Source organism: Copadichromis virginalis, linkage group LG7 (assembly GCF_057382275.1).
Source record: "Copadichromis virginalis isolate Kocher_CV1m ecotype Utaka linkage group LG7, C_Virginalis_male_GT1.1, whole genome shotgun sequence".
NCBI classification, from domain to species: Eukaryota; Metazoa; Chordata; class Actinopteri; order Cichliformes; family Cichlidae; genus Copadichromis; species Copadichromis virginalis.
Genome location: NC_140624.1, coordinates 14,234,232 through 14,250,279, shown reverse-complemented (window position 1 = coordinate 14,250,279; position 16,048 = coordinate 14,234,232). Strand labels below are relative to the sequence as shown.

General features: G+C 38.8%; 1 protein-coding gene across 1 annotated transcript; it reads right to left on the bottom strand.

Moving 5' to 3' along the window:
- Positions 1-8: 8 nt before the first annotated feature.
- Positions 9-10,466, bottom strand: map2k1 (mitogen-activated protein kinase kinase 1). Its single transcript, XM_085461915.1, has 11 exons — positions 10,168-10,466; positions 3,042-3,252; positions 2,588-2,734; positions 2,301-2,378; positions 2,114-2,165; positions 1,451-1,575; positions 1,087-1,294; positions 835-899; positions 652-710; positions 508-553; positions 9-432 (listed from the first exon to the last, which is right to left on the bottom strand). The coding sequence occupies exons 1-11, from the start codon at positions 10,248-10,250 to the stop codon at positions 319-321; spliced, it is 1,188 nt and encodes a 395-aa protein (XP_085318041.1). The 5' UTR covers positions 10,251-10,466; the 3' UTR covers positions 9-318.
- Between the last annotated feature and the right edge of the window lie 5,582 nt (positions 10,467-16,048).

The following is a 16,048-nucleotide window of genomic DNA, read 5'->3' as shown; positions in this document are numbered from 1 at the left end:
GTCAGACCTGTCATTCAAACTTTTTATTCACAGGACTTATTTATTCCACATAAGCTAGCAAAGGTTTTGCACTGTGAAGACTTGGGGTTACAAAGGAATATCAAGCACAGGTAGAGCAGCATTTGTCAAGATTAAATTTTTAGAAAAAAAGATGGCTTTTCAGGAAGGCCTGCAAGGTAGCCCAAAGACTTGTTCAATACATAGTTCCACTTGGCATTTAGGTTTGTACACTTTGATCAGTATAAACAGTTTTATATACCAATAACAGAAATTAGTCATTAGAAGACTTTGATGTGGGTGTTGTAGGCAGAACAGGCCTCACATTATGGTACCATGTGTTGGTGTCAAAGGCTGACTGAGTCCAATGGTGGTGCACAGCCAGCCAGCAAAGTCAACTTCCTCTGCTTCGGAGGTTTTAATGAAAGGATGCACCTGAAGAAAAGGAGAGCTTTTAGATGCATAGAGATAGGGAGTGTAATAAGTGAATATTAAGAGTGCAAATCTTACCATCAACTGTTTCAAGTCTGCTCTCTCTGCTGGGTTTTTAATCAAGCTGGAGTGGAAACAACATCTTAGTGTAGTTCCGTGAAACACCACTAGGTGGCAGAAGATTATGTGCAGTGTAGGTGAGAGAAAACTGTCTTTACCTACCATTTATTAACAAAGTCCTGGAATTCAGAACTAAATACAGCAGGCAGTTTTGGTGGAGGCTGAAATTTAGAGGTTTTTGTAAGTCAAATATTGCGTTAAATTGCTCCTAAAGGCATTAATACACTGTAGCCTAGCATCTATCTGCATCATACCAGCATGTGTAGATAAATCCAGTAAACTCACCTCGTTAACGATGTAATCAAGAAGCTCAAAAATGGCCATCGGAGGTCTGCTGTCTGGGCCGTATGCTGTTAAGGGGGTGCAACCAAAATAATCAGCCCCTTGTAGGTTAGACATTGTGTAATTACTTCAATGACTATGCTGTAACTTATTTAAGCGGTTTCATCAGAGCTTTTCGAAATGATATAAAGCTGCTGTAACTTCAGAAGCTACACTTCAGAGTTACAGCAAGAACCAGAGCCTTCTCAGACTTACAGCTGCCGGGTCGCCCAGGGGGCTGCGGCTTTGGGGAGGAATCACTGGAGGCTGCCTCCCCTTCCACTGGGAAGCCGAAAATCTGTTCGAGCTCCTTAGCATCAGGTGGTGGAATAGGAAAGCGTCCAATGGCCATTTCAACCAGTGACAGACCCATGCTCCAGATGTCCGACTGAACAGAATAGTGGGTGCCTTGTAAGCGCTCGGGCTAAACAACACATAACAGAGGTAGTGTCAGTTATCAGTAGTATAGCTTTTACTTATTTTATTACAATAATAAACCGGCAGGTAAATGACAGCTATGTTAAGTGGCACACGTAAACTTGCAGCCAGATTACTGACGAGTTTTTCCAATTTAACTGACCGACATGTACGACCGAGTGCCCACAAAGGAGTTGGCCATGGAGTCTATAAGCTGTCCGCTCACTCCAAAGTCACACAGCTTGATCTCACCACGGGAATTCACTAGGATGTTAGAAGGCTTGACATCTGAAAGAGGGACACGCAGTGTTTAGGAGAACACAGTGGGCAAGTGTTTCAACAGGCAGCATCAGCACAGAACAAACTGCTGCAGGCATTTTGTGCTGCTTGTGCTGACTCGTTTTACAGTTTCATCCCTACAACAAAGATTTAACTGAGTCTTTAAATTGGGATTGACTGTATTCTAAGTTTGTATTAAAACAAGAGGTAGGTGATCACTGTGTTGCTGTCAGGTCATGCCTCCACTTCTATGTTAGAAAACAAGCTTTTTACACCCAGTATGACCACAATATGACAGAAAGAAATGTTAAAGTGAAAAAAAAAATCTGTTCAAATGTAACTATCAGAAAAAACAAGAGCTTTAAACTTCCCCCTCAGACATAACAAAAACCAAATCAGACTTCCATGTAATCATATCTTCACCTCTCTGCTAGTGCCAGACAAATGATTTGATCTAGGCTTTATGTATAGCAAAACTAAGGAAAGGTATTTATGCGTTTAAAGGCCAGGTCAAGAAAATTAAATTATATTTAATTGAAATAGCGACCTCTGTGCATGATCTTGTGCTTCTCCCTCAGGTAGGAAAGACCTTTAATTACCTGCAAAGACAAACATTGCATAACAGCACAGCAAAGGCACAGATAATTTGGTACTGCCAAAGAAGTATAAGAAACTTCGCTCTAGTGTGACGGCCAGAGCATGAAATAAGTGGGAGAGGTGTTAAAGCTACCCACAGCAATGCTGACTTTGCCAAGGATCTGCTCTGGGATCTTGCCTGCTTTCTTCAGTGATTGGTCCAGGGAGCCACCATCCTATGAACAACAGACGGGGACAAATGGAGAGGATTCAAAATAAAAAATTTGTGAAAAACAACACATTTCATCAAAAATAGCTTGTTCCCATGCCGACCAGGCTGTAAATGGAGGGCAAGAAATACCTAACAACTTTCAGTATAGTCTGTAAAAGAAAGCAAAAACACTACTGGGAAAACACTGGCAAGCATAACATTAATAAACTATACCATATGCTCCATGCAGATGCTGATTTCCCCATCGCTGTAGAAAGCCCCGTAGAAGCCCACAATATATGGGGAGTTGCACTCATGTAGCACCTGCAGCTCCCTAATGATCTGGTTCCTGATGGCTGGTTTAATCTCAAGGTGGATCAGCTGGAACACAGCAGGGCTCATGTTTTTAATTATGCTTCCGTAACACAGAGAAGACAAATGCTAGACAATACAAGCACAGACAAGAACATGCTTTATGACCAAAAATGATCATTAAGGAAAAAGATTTAATATTGAAGCACATCTTGTTTCAGCTGGGGCGATTTTTAACAGCAGCACTTGGGTTTTCGGACGGTCTGCTGTCCCATTAACCCACATTTAAGGCTGTGCACAAACACTGGAGTAATGATGCCTCTTGGACATACTGGAGTAAAAAAAATAGCTTTCAGACAGCTGTGCTGCAGCTTACCTTCCTTGCCATAATCAGACCCGAGGGTCGGTGGGAAACCTTAAAGACAACTCCTCCGTTGCCGGCACCGAGCTCGCAGATCTTCTCAAAGTCATCGTCCTTCAGCTCTCCCACTTTCTGCTTCTGTGTCAGAAAGGCCTCCAAGCGTTTCCGCTGCTGCTCATCCAACTCGAGCTCCTCTAGTTTTTTCTGCAGTGCCTCCAAGTTTGTTCTTGTTAAGAGTAAAGAAAGACAGAAGACGATGAGAAACGTGAATTATTATTGTATTCAGTTCAGAGACTAAACTGTCAGATCTCCTCTCATTAGATATCAATGACCCGGTGGTCCCACTATTTTCATTCCTCATGCTTTCATCTCACATGATTGGTTTGAGTTCCAAAAGTCTGAATTTGTGAGTCTCCCAAGAAATGTGTGACTAAAAAAGGTGTTTCCGATCCATGGATAACGACTTATGGCAAGTCAAATTTGATTACCAGTCCAAACTTTTTATAGTTAGTGCAACAGAAAAGAGGCAGCAGAGCAGTGTACAAAAACACAAGGCCATAAAAATAAACTTTAATATCCATAAATATTATAAATACAGTATGGTTGCTCCATAGATTGTGTTTCTTCAAGTTAGATATATCTAGATTTCAAACTACCGTTCAAGATTAGTAAGGTTTTTCTCCTTGTCACACTCACTCCCCCACATTCAGCTTGCTGGGATCTGCTCACCACAGATAATCCACATACTCCACATCCAGACCTACTGCATCTATTATGTCATCCTCCGAGATAAGACTGAGCTATGTGTAGTACTCCTGCACATTCCTCAGGAATAATGTTAAACAAAGAGGGAGCCAGCAGAGAGAGCTGGTTGTGTTTTATTATCCCTTTTCAGATCCCAGTGTGAGAAAGCTTTCCTTGAGAAACTAATTGTCTAGTGAACTCTGCTGCCCTTTGACCTCCCACTCAACTGCCTCAAAACACTGTCCACACCGCCACGCACAGCCAGTCTAAGACTTTAAAAAGTATTAGCTGGAAGCTGCTGTGAAGACCACAGAGATGTCCTGTTATTAGTGTCAAACATTTGGCCTGTGAATGTTAAAAATTTGCAATTTAATTGTTTACGCTGTAAATGATTAAAGTATCAAACAAAAGCATGTATGATTCATATGTGCTGCTGTCTTCATTCAGCTAAGAGAAAATCATTTAAATGAATTATTTAATTGCCAGCCTACCAGATTTTCGTGACAATACAACTATGTGGTGATGAGAAGATCTTCATCAGTCTTAGTGGTAATTACGCTTTTTATTCCTCATCTTTTTTTTAAACTAAATAACGACTCACTGGAGAGCAGCTCTTCTCCCTGTACAGCTCCGCACAGCAAAGAGAGGGTTAAGTGGTTTTATTTTTGACAGTAGGCCTGCATATCCATGGAGACGAGGTGCCGAGTTTGAGCTGGCTGTGGGTGGCGTGGGCGTTTTGTCGACAAGAGCTGGAGGTGGAGGAGGATGAGAGGAGGAGAAGCCTGAAACACTCTACACAATGTACGAGGGAGGGACTACAGTAGCGCCACACTGCAGGCCCCCTCCCTTCCAGGTGCAGGAAGAAGTGAGCACGACGCTGGGCTTTTGAGCTCCATCCGCACTAAAGAACAAGGACATCCAGCAGAACTCGAATGTGAGAAGCACAATAACTCTACACCTTGACATCAAGCAAGTTAAAGAAAATGCATTTTTAATAAATGAGAGTCTGAGACACACATTTATCTATCAGGTTTTGGTTCATGGCTTCAGCCAAAGAGGTATTCAGCTACTTATTATTTCAACATGTGTTGCTTAGATTTTTTTTTTTTTTTCAAAGAATAGTTCAACACAGCTCTGGAGAACCAAAATTTTATTAAAAATTGATATGCGATTGAACAGTCTCTTTTAAACTATTATTTGAAAAATGGTTGCTGTTGAAGCTACAGCTGTTTCTATTCTGTATCTCCCCTGAGTGTTTCTCTTTTCTAAGCATTGCATCGTGTGCAGGTACGTTAAGAGACTGCAAAATTACCGGATGTGTAAACATAGGTGCCCTGTAAAGATTACAATTCAAGAAACCTGTAGCACGGATAGCTGAACCTGGTGCGCATTAAATGTAACAAATGGGAGAATTACAGTATTTTTAGTGAGTGTCAATCACTTACTGTTGGAGGAATTAAAACCAGGATGAGTTCCTCAGAAAACCTTTTTTTTTTTTTTTACTGTAATTAAAAACTGAGTACCTGTTGCTCTCTAATAAAAAGCATATAGTAAGCAATATGTTAAATAAATAAATAATAAAAAAAAGAGCCACAAACTATGGCTGCTGTCAATATTTATCAATAATTTAGTTTCCCAGAACCTTAGAGAGGTTTTCACCTATGTGATGGCAGTAGCTTATCCAAGATGAAGTATAAGGGTCTATCCAAAACAAGCTGTTTGTATTTGTTCTCAGCTCTCCCCTGATAATATTCCATCCTTATGGGCCACTGATGGCAGTTCTCCAATGGCTTGCAGCCATTTCATGCTGAAAAAGCATTTGGCGTGCTGGAATGGCTGTCCTTTTTCACAAGAGTGCAACGGTCTGGTTTCAGTAAGAGGCTCATCGATTGGATTAAGCTCATCCACAACCATTATGCAACATATTTGCTCTCCAGTGTCAGCATCCAATCATCTTGTGTCGTGTTGCAAATTACCCAGAATAATGTGCTAATTTAAATGAGCGCTTTGAAACATGAGCCTTTTCTTCCCCTTCTGTTCAAAACAGCTGGTGGGTTTTCTTACTTACGGCTATAACGCTGATACATTACGAGAATAGATTTCTGGAAATGTCTCTTTCTGACATTTTTAGACCACATGATACACAGTAACTAAATCATAAATGTAAATATTGAAATCAATGACGGTTGAAATTCATTTGGCTGTTTGATTTCAGGGCCATGATATTGTTATGCTCATTTTGGTACAGAGCGGCCAAAGGTGTGCCAAGCAAATATCTCTCACAACATTATAGCAACAGAAGTCTGAACTGTTGCTACAACGCAGAGCGGATCCATCCTTTCATGTTGTTTACACAAAATTCTGCCATCCGAATGTTGCAGCACAAATCGTGACTCATCAGGATCAGGAAACATTTCTCCAATCTTCTTTTGTCCATGCCGAGTGTAGCTTTAATTTCCTGTTCTTAGCTGAGAGGTGTTACCACCCAGTGTGGGCTTCTGCTGTCGCAGGGTTTGATGTGTTGTGTGCTCAGAGATGCTCTTCTGCATACCTGGGTTGTAAAGACTGGTTGAGTTATTTTCTTCTGATATCTAATATTAACAAGGGAGTGTAGATAACTGCTGCTCACTGAATATTTTTCTCTTTTCAAAACCATTCTCTGTAAACTCTATGGATATGGTTGTTGCCAACCCATCTGGCATCAACAACCATGCAACGTTCAAAGTCACTTAAATCACTGTCCACTTTCTGATGCTCAGTTTGAACTTCAGCTTGTACTCTTGCTCATGTCTGCATGCCTAAATGCAATGAGGATTGGCTTATTAGATGTTTGTGTTAACAAGCAGCTGAAATGGTGTATCTAATGCACACTGCAATTATTTCCTAGCATATCTGAATAGATAAACACCCTCGTTTTAGAAACTTTACTTGTGTTACATTTGTCTAGTATTTATATTTATTTGATGATCTGAAACATTTAAGTGTGACAAACTTGTGATATCGGTAACATGAACAACATTTGTTACCACAAACCCACCATCTACCATCACTGGATTGAAACTGGTTTAGCTTTTCCTTAAACCCTCAGCCAGCTGAACTCAAACAGAACTGTGTTTTTATGGAAAAGAGGACTTGAGTAACAGCAGTCACTATATGTCAGCAGTGCCACAGTATAACACCTTCTTACGTGACAGAGGACACAGAAACCCTCATTCAAAAACAAACAAACAAAAAAACCACAGTGATTCAGAATTCCTGATTGTTGCCTCATCCCAACATGTTGCTCTTTAGTCCATTAGATCCCGGCCAGCAGCAGCAGGAATGTGCTCGGCTCTCGCCAAACATTATGTCATCATCAATAGCTCCTAATGAACAAAGTAGAGGCACAGCTCATCTGTTTAACATTGTCAGCAGCCCAATCCAACACGGATTACTTTAAGTTCTGAAAGTTGATCTGTTGTGCTCACTTCAAGCTCCATGTTTTTATGCATTCAGTATTTTTTGTGCTTTTCCTGTCTTACAGACCATCCAAGTCACACATTAGCCACATATTCATACAGCACTTCATGCACATCCATGGCCAGTTTAGAATCACCAATTGATCTTTGGGAAGAGGACCCAAAAGAAATCAAAGCAAGCACAGGGAAAACATTCAAACTCTAAAAAGGAAGGCGCAAGCCAATTGCAAGATTCATGTGCTGCGAGGCTACAGTGCTAACCCCTGTACCCAACGTCATACTTTAACTCTACTACAGCTTTGCACAATTCACTATTCAATATAATCCCCTTTCATCATATACCAGCCCTTCATGCATCTCCTCACTTCATTCACAGTCTAGAAAAAGCCATTTTAGCTCCGGTCCCTTTAAAGCCCCTCTTTCTAAAAGCCCACTTTGTTTTGATTGGCTGTTCTTCTCCTGCTTGATCAGTCATGTAGAGATTCTGAAACCAACATTCAAAACCTACAAAATGTCCACTTTTCACATTCTTGCATACACGTTGGAGCTCAAAATCTGATCCAGAACAGAGCAGACAGCGACAACATCCACAGCAAAACAGATTTCAACAGAGTTACTCAATAAGCATTGGGCTCATGTTGATGTCACAAGAGAGTATAAATGAATAAACAGTTTTCCTTCTTTCTTTCTCTTTTAGCACTCCTTCGCAACTGAGAAAGTATTTGATCAAGCTCTAGAACTTGCAGATAACTCTTAAGTAGAGCACTGAAGAAAAATTTCCAAGTCCAATGGTTCAGAATCTGATGATTCTTGGACCCTTTCTGTGCCCATATAAGGACATTCCTGCCTTACTGACATCAACCAGGCAAAAGGAATGTAAAACAAATGTCTGCAGCAGCCTTAGCTTTAGGTTCACAGGAATTACATGTACATGATTATCAGCTGATATATATTTTAATGGTGAGAAGCTGAGAAGTAGACTTTCCATCTAATGCAAGCTAAAGTCAAACATCTGCCCTTGGCTAAAGCTAAACTGAAGAGGCGGTTCTATTTTTGGTAGCATTTACATGTATCATTTCTTGTATCAATAAACATGAGAACTCAAAAGGTTTTGAATGAATTCTGATCAAACTTTGTAGGGGTGTAGAATGGCGTCATGTTAACAATCCATTCAAGTTTGGCTTACATCCACCAAGGTCTTCAAGGTTGACCAAATCATTTGTTGGGCAAAAACTGACAAAAAGTCTTACAAGTTTTACACTTGTGGCATGTGTGACACGTATTGTCAACATATAGAGTGTATTGTATATACTGTGTAAAGATTTTGAATAGGTCACTTACCGGTATAACCTTTGACCTCTCCAAGGTCAATAGATTAATCCGAAGGTCAAAGTGATACTAGTGATCTGTAGAGCTATTTTTAAAACTATGTTTCTTACTGGTCAAACTTTTATAAAATATATTTCACCTTTCAAGCTATTTTACAAATTCATTTGTAGTGGGAACAGTTAAGAAATGATACTGCTTATGGGGATCTTAAATACCACATTACAGTTTGTATCCAAATATCATGTCATTGACTTTTGGCCTCACTTTTACATTTCTACTACTCTAATTTGTATCTTACTAAAAGCTTCCTAAAGTATATTTCTTCCTGTTTTTGTTTTTAATTTTTGGTACTAGTGGACACATAAAAAAAAAATCTTTCTTGTTTCTTTAAAATTACCATTACTTAACGCAAAATTTTATTCAAATATGACTCAGTGTCATTTTTTTTGTCTTTAATTCATTGCCAAAGACACAGATGGCCTTCAGATGGGCGCTCTAACAACGAAACAATAATATATTCGGACTCTACAACGCATCAGAAAAGCAGCCATCATAACTGATGACACGTTACGTAATTCTCATCTCAACCGATCCAGCTTGTTGCAGGACTCACTGGGCTTTTCTCTGCAAACTGAGGGCTAGAGGAGGATGTCAAAACAATTTTATGTCTCCATTACTGTGTTTTGTCAAACAGTGGTGGGAGCAGGCCTTTGCAGAACTCCTTCAGCAGACAGAAATATAATTCTGTGTGCTGCCTCACTGGAAAGCTCTATCTCTGACTAATCACACCAAGTGGGCTGTGAGAGTAACACTGAGACCTGTCCATCTATGACACCACAAAGAGGACTTGACAGCCAAAAGTTACATAAATATTATAATGAGAAACACGGTAACAATGATAATTTGTGAAAATGACCTGTGGCATGAGTAAAACGGGAAAATGAATGAAATCACGAGGACTTTGACAGCTATTTAGCGCTTGAAATGATAAAGTGAAATGAGTTTCCAGTTTTTTCCATTTACATCATTAAAAATTAAACTTCTTTAACTGTTTGATAGCTGATTAGTGTGCAACAAATAGTCCAGTTATCATGTAGTCTACTGAATTATGATTTAGTGGCTGTTTTAATAACTGTTCAAGCATTTTTTTTTAGAGCCAAACATTATCAATGTGAGCAACCTCTGTTTATTCCCTGTTTTATTTCAGTGTGAACGGAGTATCTCTGTCTTGGATTGTGCTCAAGAGTAAATCTAAAGAATTATTCAATCAATGCTGTAGCCTATAAAAATGCTACATGCAACCCAAACCACATAAGCTATTTTGAGGAATGGTCAATGGTTAACGTGTCAGTAACTTTTCAGATTTAAAAAAAATATTTCATTTTCTCAGTACAGCAACTCATAACAATGCAAATGATCAATGGTTGCAGTAGAGGACAAGGTTTCAGGAACCCACACAAATACTTGGTGCAGAGTACTCGAGCACACACACGGTATTGGCTGCTGTCATACTGAATCCAACATATATTAGGTTATATATCAGAAAGCAGGTATCTGTGTACTACATTCCCCTATCAGAATATTAGAAGCAGATTAATATTGACACTCACTCTGTGGCTCCGCTGCCGTTGATAGTGTTTCCATCAGGGATGGGGTTGAGTTGGATCGGCTCAGGTTTCCTTCTCTTCTGCATGTTACGTGCAAGAAACAAGCTGGTGTACAAAAAAAAATAACAACAACAACAAATCAACACACGAGCTGCAGCAGTGTAGACGGAAGCCCGATACAGAAGGGGTATCTGATATTAAGAAGACACTGTTTATCGGCACTGACTGACAGGGAATTAGGCAAGGGTTGTAATGCACTGCAAGGCTGAGCAGCTGATTTCTTCTTAATGGGTGGAGGTGAATGAAACGTCACAAAATATTTTCATTGGTCTTCCGGAAAGCGCGGCTGGGCTTGTTGCAGCTCTCCCTCTGCTGGTGATCGGCGGTATTACCATGCTGTTACCTAAAGTTTCGTTTAAACTTTAAACGAACGGGAAGGCGGTCACTAAAAGAAGCCTATTAGCCAAAACTAGAGTAGCTTTGCATTAAAAAAAAAAAAAAAAAGATCTTCATTTATAAGAAATGCCGTCACTGACTTCATCCTAAAACAAATCACTTTAGCCTCTTTCTTCGGATTGGCTGCCCCTCCTAAACTGAAAGTTTGAACAACAATTGGGTGGGCCCAGAGCTGAGTGCTTTAAGGGCTTTCCACTCTCACTGACATAAATTATCTGAAACTGAGCACTTAAAGAAGTCTGAAATCTGAGCTTTTGGCTCACAGGGATTACTCATACAGAAACTGACCTCTTTATTCGAAACTTCAACCACATTTAACATGGCCAATGTTAAATATGGAAAAATATGACATAATAATGAAAGAAAATAAGTAAAAAGATAATAGGTCCACTTTTAGGACCATTAGCTCACATCCTTTTAATAATAATAATAATAATAATAATAATAATAATAATAATAATAATAATAATAATAATAATAATGGTAATACCCAGTGATTTTTACTGGGAAATGTAGCCTCTGGATACAGAGGCTCTGACTATCATTGTCCAAAATGGCATAAAAACCTAATAGATTACCATAACATAAACAAGGACTGCTTTCCTCCACAGGGAACCACACAGTCTGCTACTAGAATAAACTCTAACAAGCAAGCAAATGACAATCACCCCACGAAGCAATAAGTATGATGCTTATGAGGGCCCATAAAATGGACTCTCTGAAAACCATCGAAAACCAGCTAGAACTAGAATGGTGACAGAAAAAGTAAAAATATGTGATTGAAGTGTATTTCAAGACCTCATATGACCACTAATGACCTTGCGAACAACAGAAGGGACGTTATTAAAAACGAGGCTGACAGAGACTGAAATTCAAAGGATAAAAGATAAAAACATCTCAAGAGCGGGGAAGAGATGTGAATCACCACGAAAACAATGTTGCAGCATTAAGTGCTGAGGAAAATGAGCACAGCGATGAAGTAAACCAACCAAATGAATCAGACCACCCAAATGCAACACAGTGCTGATGAAAAAGTAGAGGAAATGGTAAACAACATCCTGAGAAAATGGAAGGCTGTAAAAGAAACATTGATGAAAGACCACTAATGCTAAAAATTAAATGTGACAAGCATGTAAAATCAGCATTAACCCTCTCAGGCTCAAATTAAGTTTTTGTTGCTAATGCACAAAAGAATACCTGCAGTGGTACTTCTGAGTAAAAAAACTCATAAAATATGTATGTGGGGTAATCAGGTTGTTAGTTTTTAACTGTTGCAAATCTGCAACGCCTGCTTGAGAGGGTTAAAAATAACTAATAGAGCAATCATGGCTATTAAGAATAGGCTTAATGATAAGCTATCCCTTGCTGAAGTGAACAAATTATTTTATGCCACTGCCTCTGCAGTCAGTGACATCTTAGGCAACAACAACAACTATCCAAAAAATCCAGAAACTGGGAGACCCTGGGGAATGATGGCGTAACAAGCTTCTGGCTAATACAACAGCACTACATGAAAACCTGACACGATCATAGAAAACCATGAAGAATGGCCTCCTTATTGTTAGTGCCCAACTAATGCAGTCGACTAACAAGTGGTACTACTTAATCCTACACTGTGTAAGACTTTAAATTTAATACCAATAGCCAGATCCTACAAGAATCTGGTGGACAACAACTTGCTAGCACTAAAACAAAAATACTGTAGTTATGTAGGAGTTATGTAGATCAACTACTTATGAATAAAGCCATAATGAAGGCGATTAAGACTGGGAAAATAAATAATCTTACTCCTTTTGGTTGACCAAAAGGAAGTATTCAACTCTGTTAAAAAAAAAGAACATTTCAGGGAAAAATAAAATACAATGGGAAGTTTAGTTGGTGATTCTTCCTTAATTGGCTGTTCGAGTCACAGTGAATCTGTGTCTATGTGTTACCATTGCAATAGACTGGCAACCTGTTTAGGGTGTACCACAACTTACTCCCACTGACAGCTGTATTCGGCTCCAGTCTCCCTGTGACCCTGAATATGATGAGATGGATCGAAGGATAGAAAAGATGTTCTGTACTCTTGAAAGACATTAGATGGAAGAGGCCTTACTCAGATTGTGAGCACATACAAAATAACAAAACAAGAACATTGGACACATACCTCAAACATAAAGAAGACAATCTCCTTACCAAAGCTAAAGATAGTGAAAGAACTAAAAAAAAAACCAAGAAAAATCATTATCACTGCACTAATGAAGCCGTTATATTCAAAAGAGAGCTCAATATGCCAAAGATACAGCTAATGGAAAATGAGCCAACCACCAGCTAAGCGGAAATGGCAGGCAAACATCAAACCCTATAACAATGAAAGAGAAAATGGGAAGAAAATGCTCCGGACAGTATTTGAAATGAATAAATGGCAGAGATGTGGACCAAACAAGCTGCTGGCTTAAAACAGCAGGCCTACAGTCAGAAACTGAAGGGCTCATTATTGCTGCTCAAGATCAATGCACTAAGACCAACTGCTACTGAAAAGATGAGGCTGAGCTGAATTAAACTGAAACAAGCTCTTGAAACATGACATCAATTCAATGGCCTTGACAAATGTGACAACTTTTAAAAAGTGGAAATTAACAAACACTAAATATGTGGCCAATAAGAAGAGACAACAGAACATCTAGTGTCTGGCTGCTCTGAATGAACTCAAACAGAATAAATAGACTTTTATATCTTTCTATCTTAGATCTGTCAAAAAACCTGATAAACAAATCAAGACCAACATGACTTAGTAAATTAGTTAGTTAGTTGTCTCCTCATCATCCTCCCCTCACAACAGATAACTGCCCCACCCTGAGACTGGTTCTATTGGAGGTTGGCCCCTAGGCAGTGCTCACATAATGAGGACTTTATCCATTAAGATGGCATTGGTAGTTCGGTTCAAGGAATAAGCTTGGCCTCATGCGTGAACAGAGCAGGACTTTAAGAATGATAATCTCTGGAGAGATCTGAAAATGGCAGTGCACCATTGCTCCCCATCCAACCTGCTGCAGCTTGTGAAGCTTTGCAAAGAAGATTGAGAGAAACCACCCAAATATAGGTGTGCCAAGCTTGTAGCATCCTACACAAAAATACTCGAGGCTCTAATTGCTGCCGAAGACAATTCAAGAAAATACTGAGAAAAGGCTATTTTGAGTGAAAAATGAATTAATCAAGTGATGACATGACAAAATGTGAAACAAGTGAGGCTCTAACTGAGTTAGGACCTTACTCCATTTTGGGTGGAAAAGTATATGTTACTTTATGCAGTTTAGTCCTTGATCGCAGGCAAGTTCATAAGGTAAAGAAGTCACAAACTGAATGAATGAGCAGGAATTTGGAAAAAATAAAGTTCTGCCAGACAAATGTGTGTTTTTCATTTCGCTGCTTGACCAGTTTTTAATTTTCATATTAAATATCAGTGAGTCTAACATTCTTGAACTAATCATTTGAGAGGTTAACCGAGAAAAATCTGACATGTGAAATCAGGAAGTAATTGCCCCAACATAGATCCCAAGCAAAAATGGTAAAAAACAAACAAACAAACTGGTTTATTATTATTATAAGTAAAAAGTATGTTGTTAAATAAACATAGATGAGTTAAAAGGATCATCTGAAATTGGAAAGACTCAAGTGGATAAATGTATGTAGCCACTTTCTACCACTGCAAATTACAGGTTTTATATCAGCTGTTTTTTAAACTCAAACAGGATTAGGTTGAGGCCACAAAAGTAGCTATAAGAAAATAAAAGGATTCAGTAATTTTCCACCACAAGGTTATTCCAGCAATTCAAGGACATCTTTGAAACATCTTGTATAATTGTTTGAGGAGACTTGATGTTTGTCAGAATTTTGTGGCCCCATGTGTAAGGGACACCTCATGAATTGTGTTAGAGCAAGCAGTTGCTTTTCTAAGTAATAGCGAGTTTCCATTTAATGGGGAAATCTAATAACATGGTGACTTATTTGTTCAGAGTTTGCATTTTTAACAGACAATATAATTAGGGAAGACGTATTTAATTTGCACTCAGCTGGGTGCACCTGGATTTAATGACAGGTACATCTATTACAATATAACACAGCAGCTCTGCTTACAGGTTTTGATGGCATCATCAGAAATTTCTGTGATAAATACATCGCTGTGATCTTACTTTGCAAGATATCATTTGTGCCATTAACATATTTATAAAGAGATATTTTTTATTTAAACAGAAATGTAGGCATTAATATAGACACTACTAAAAATAATACCAACAATAATGACACTCAATCATCAGTATAAGGCAAAGTTGGTTAACAGACATCAGTCTGTCCAGTTATGAAGTTTCACTTTTACAGCTTGAAGAATGTGGAGGAAAGGCAAGGCCAGCTGGACACGGCCATCGAACACGGCCAATAGCAGGGCAAGTATCCACTCCTTTGTGCAAGGAGAAACTGAAGGATCACGATCAGACCCCTACAAAATGACCTCCAGCAGTTCCCTTAATTTTTTTGAACAGTGTATATTAGAAGCTCCTCTGAGTATAATGCAGCCCATTTTAACGGCGCCATAACTCGAAATCATTCGATGCAATTAACATCTCTGTCACAGAGTCAGTGATGAAAGAAACAGTCGCCACCAAGTCTATATCTAATTAACATGAATCGTGATTGATCTACAAAAAGTTGTGTTAAATACGTTTCCTCATTATAAAATAATAGCAAAGGATTTTTTTTAGGATCAATAAGGAAAAAGCCAGAAACTGCATGTTGTAGTGCAAACGACGAAATAAAGCGGTGCAAAAGAAATGAAAAGTACCCAGCCCTCTTTACTTCAAGATATTTTATCCCTTATGTTGTTATCATTATTTTGAGTTATTTTAAAATACTATTAATTTAAAAATATTTCAAAATACCAATGATACACATGACCTTCATCATGCTTAAATGGTTTCTATTCTTTTATTCTATAGGTGTTCAGTATTTACATTAAATGCCAGCTCAGTATATATGTATATATATGTGTATGTATATATGTATATATATATATATAATAATAATAATAATACATTTTATTTAAATAGCGCCTTTCAAAGCACCCAAGGACACTGTACAACAGATAAAAACTGGAAATATACACAATGGTAAAAATAGAAGATAAAAGTTAAAACATACAGAAATTTAAGAATAGGCAATTTTAAACAGATGAGTTTTGAGGGTGGACTTAAAAAGAGAGAATGAACTAATATTTCTGAGGTCCGGGGGTAGGGAATTCCAAAGTCGAGGGGCAGAGCAGCTAAAGGCCCTCCCTCCCATTGTGATCAGACGAGCAGAGGGAACAGAGAGAGAAAGAGAAGATGAAGATCTGAGGCAGCGGGATGGGAGCTTCATCTGTAATAAGTCAGAGAGGTACGGTGGAGAGAGA

Excerpts from the sequence above, each read along its gene's own strand:
- map2k1 (XM_085461915.1), bottom strand. The coding sequence starts at position 10,250 with ATGCAGAAGAGAAGGAAACCTGAGCCGATCCAACTCAACCCCATCCCT. Across the intron at positions 2,735-3,041 it reads GTCTGATTATGGCAAGGAAG|CTGATCCACCTTGAGATTAA; the intron begins GTAAGCTGCAGC and ends GCTGTGTTCCAG. Across the intron at positions 2,379-2,587 it reads GCATCTGCATGGAGCATATG|GATGGTGGCTCCCTGGACCA; the intron begins GTATAGTTTATT and ends TGTTGTTCATAG.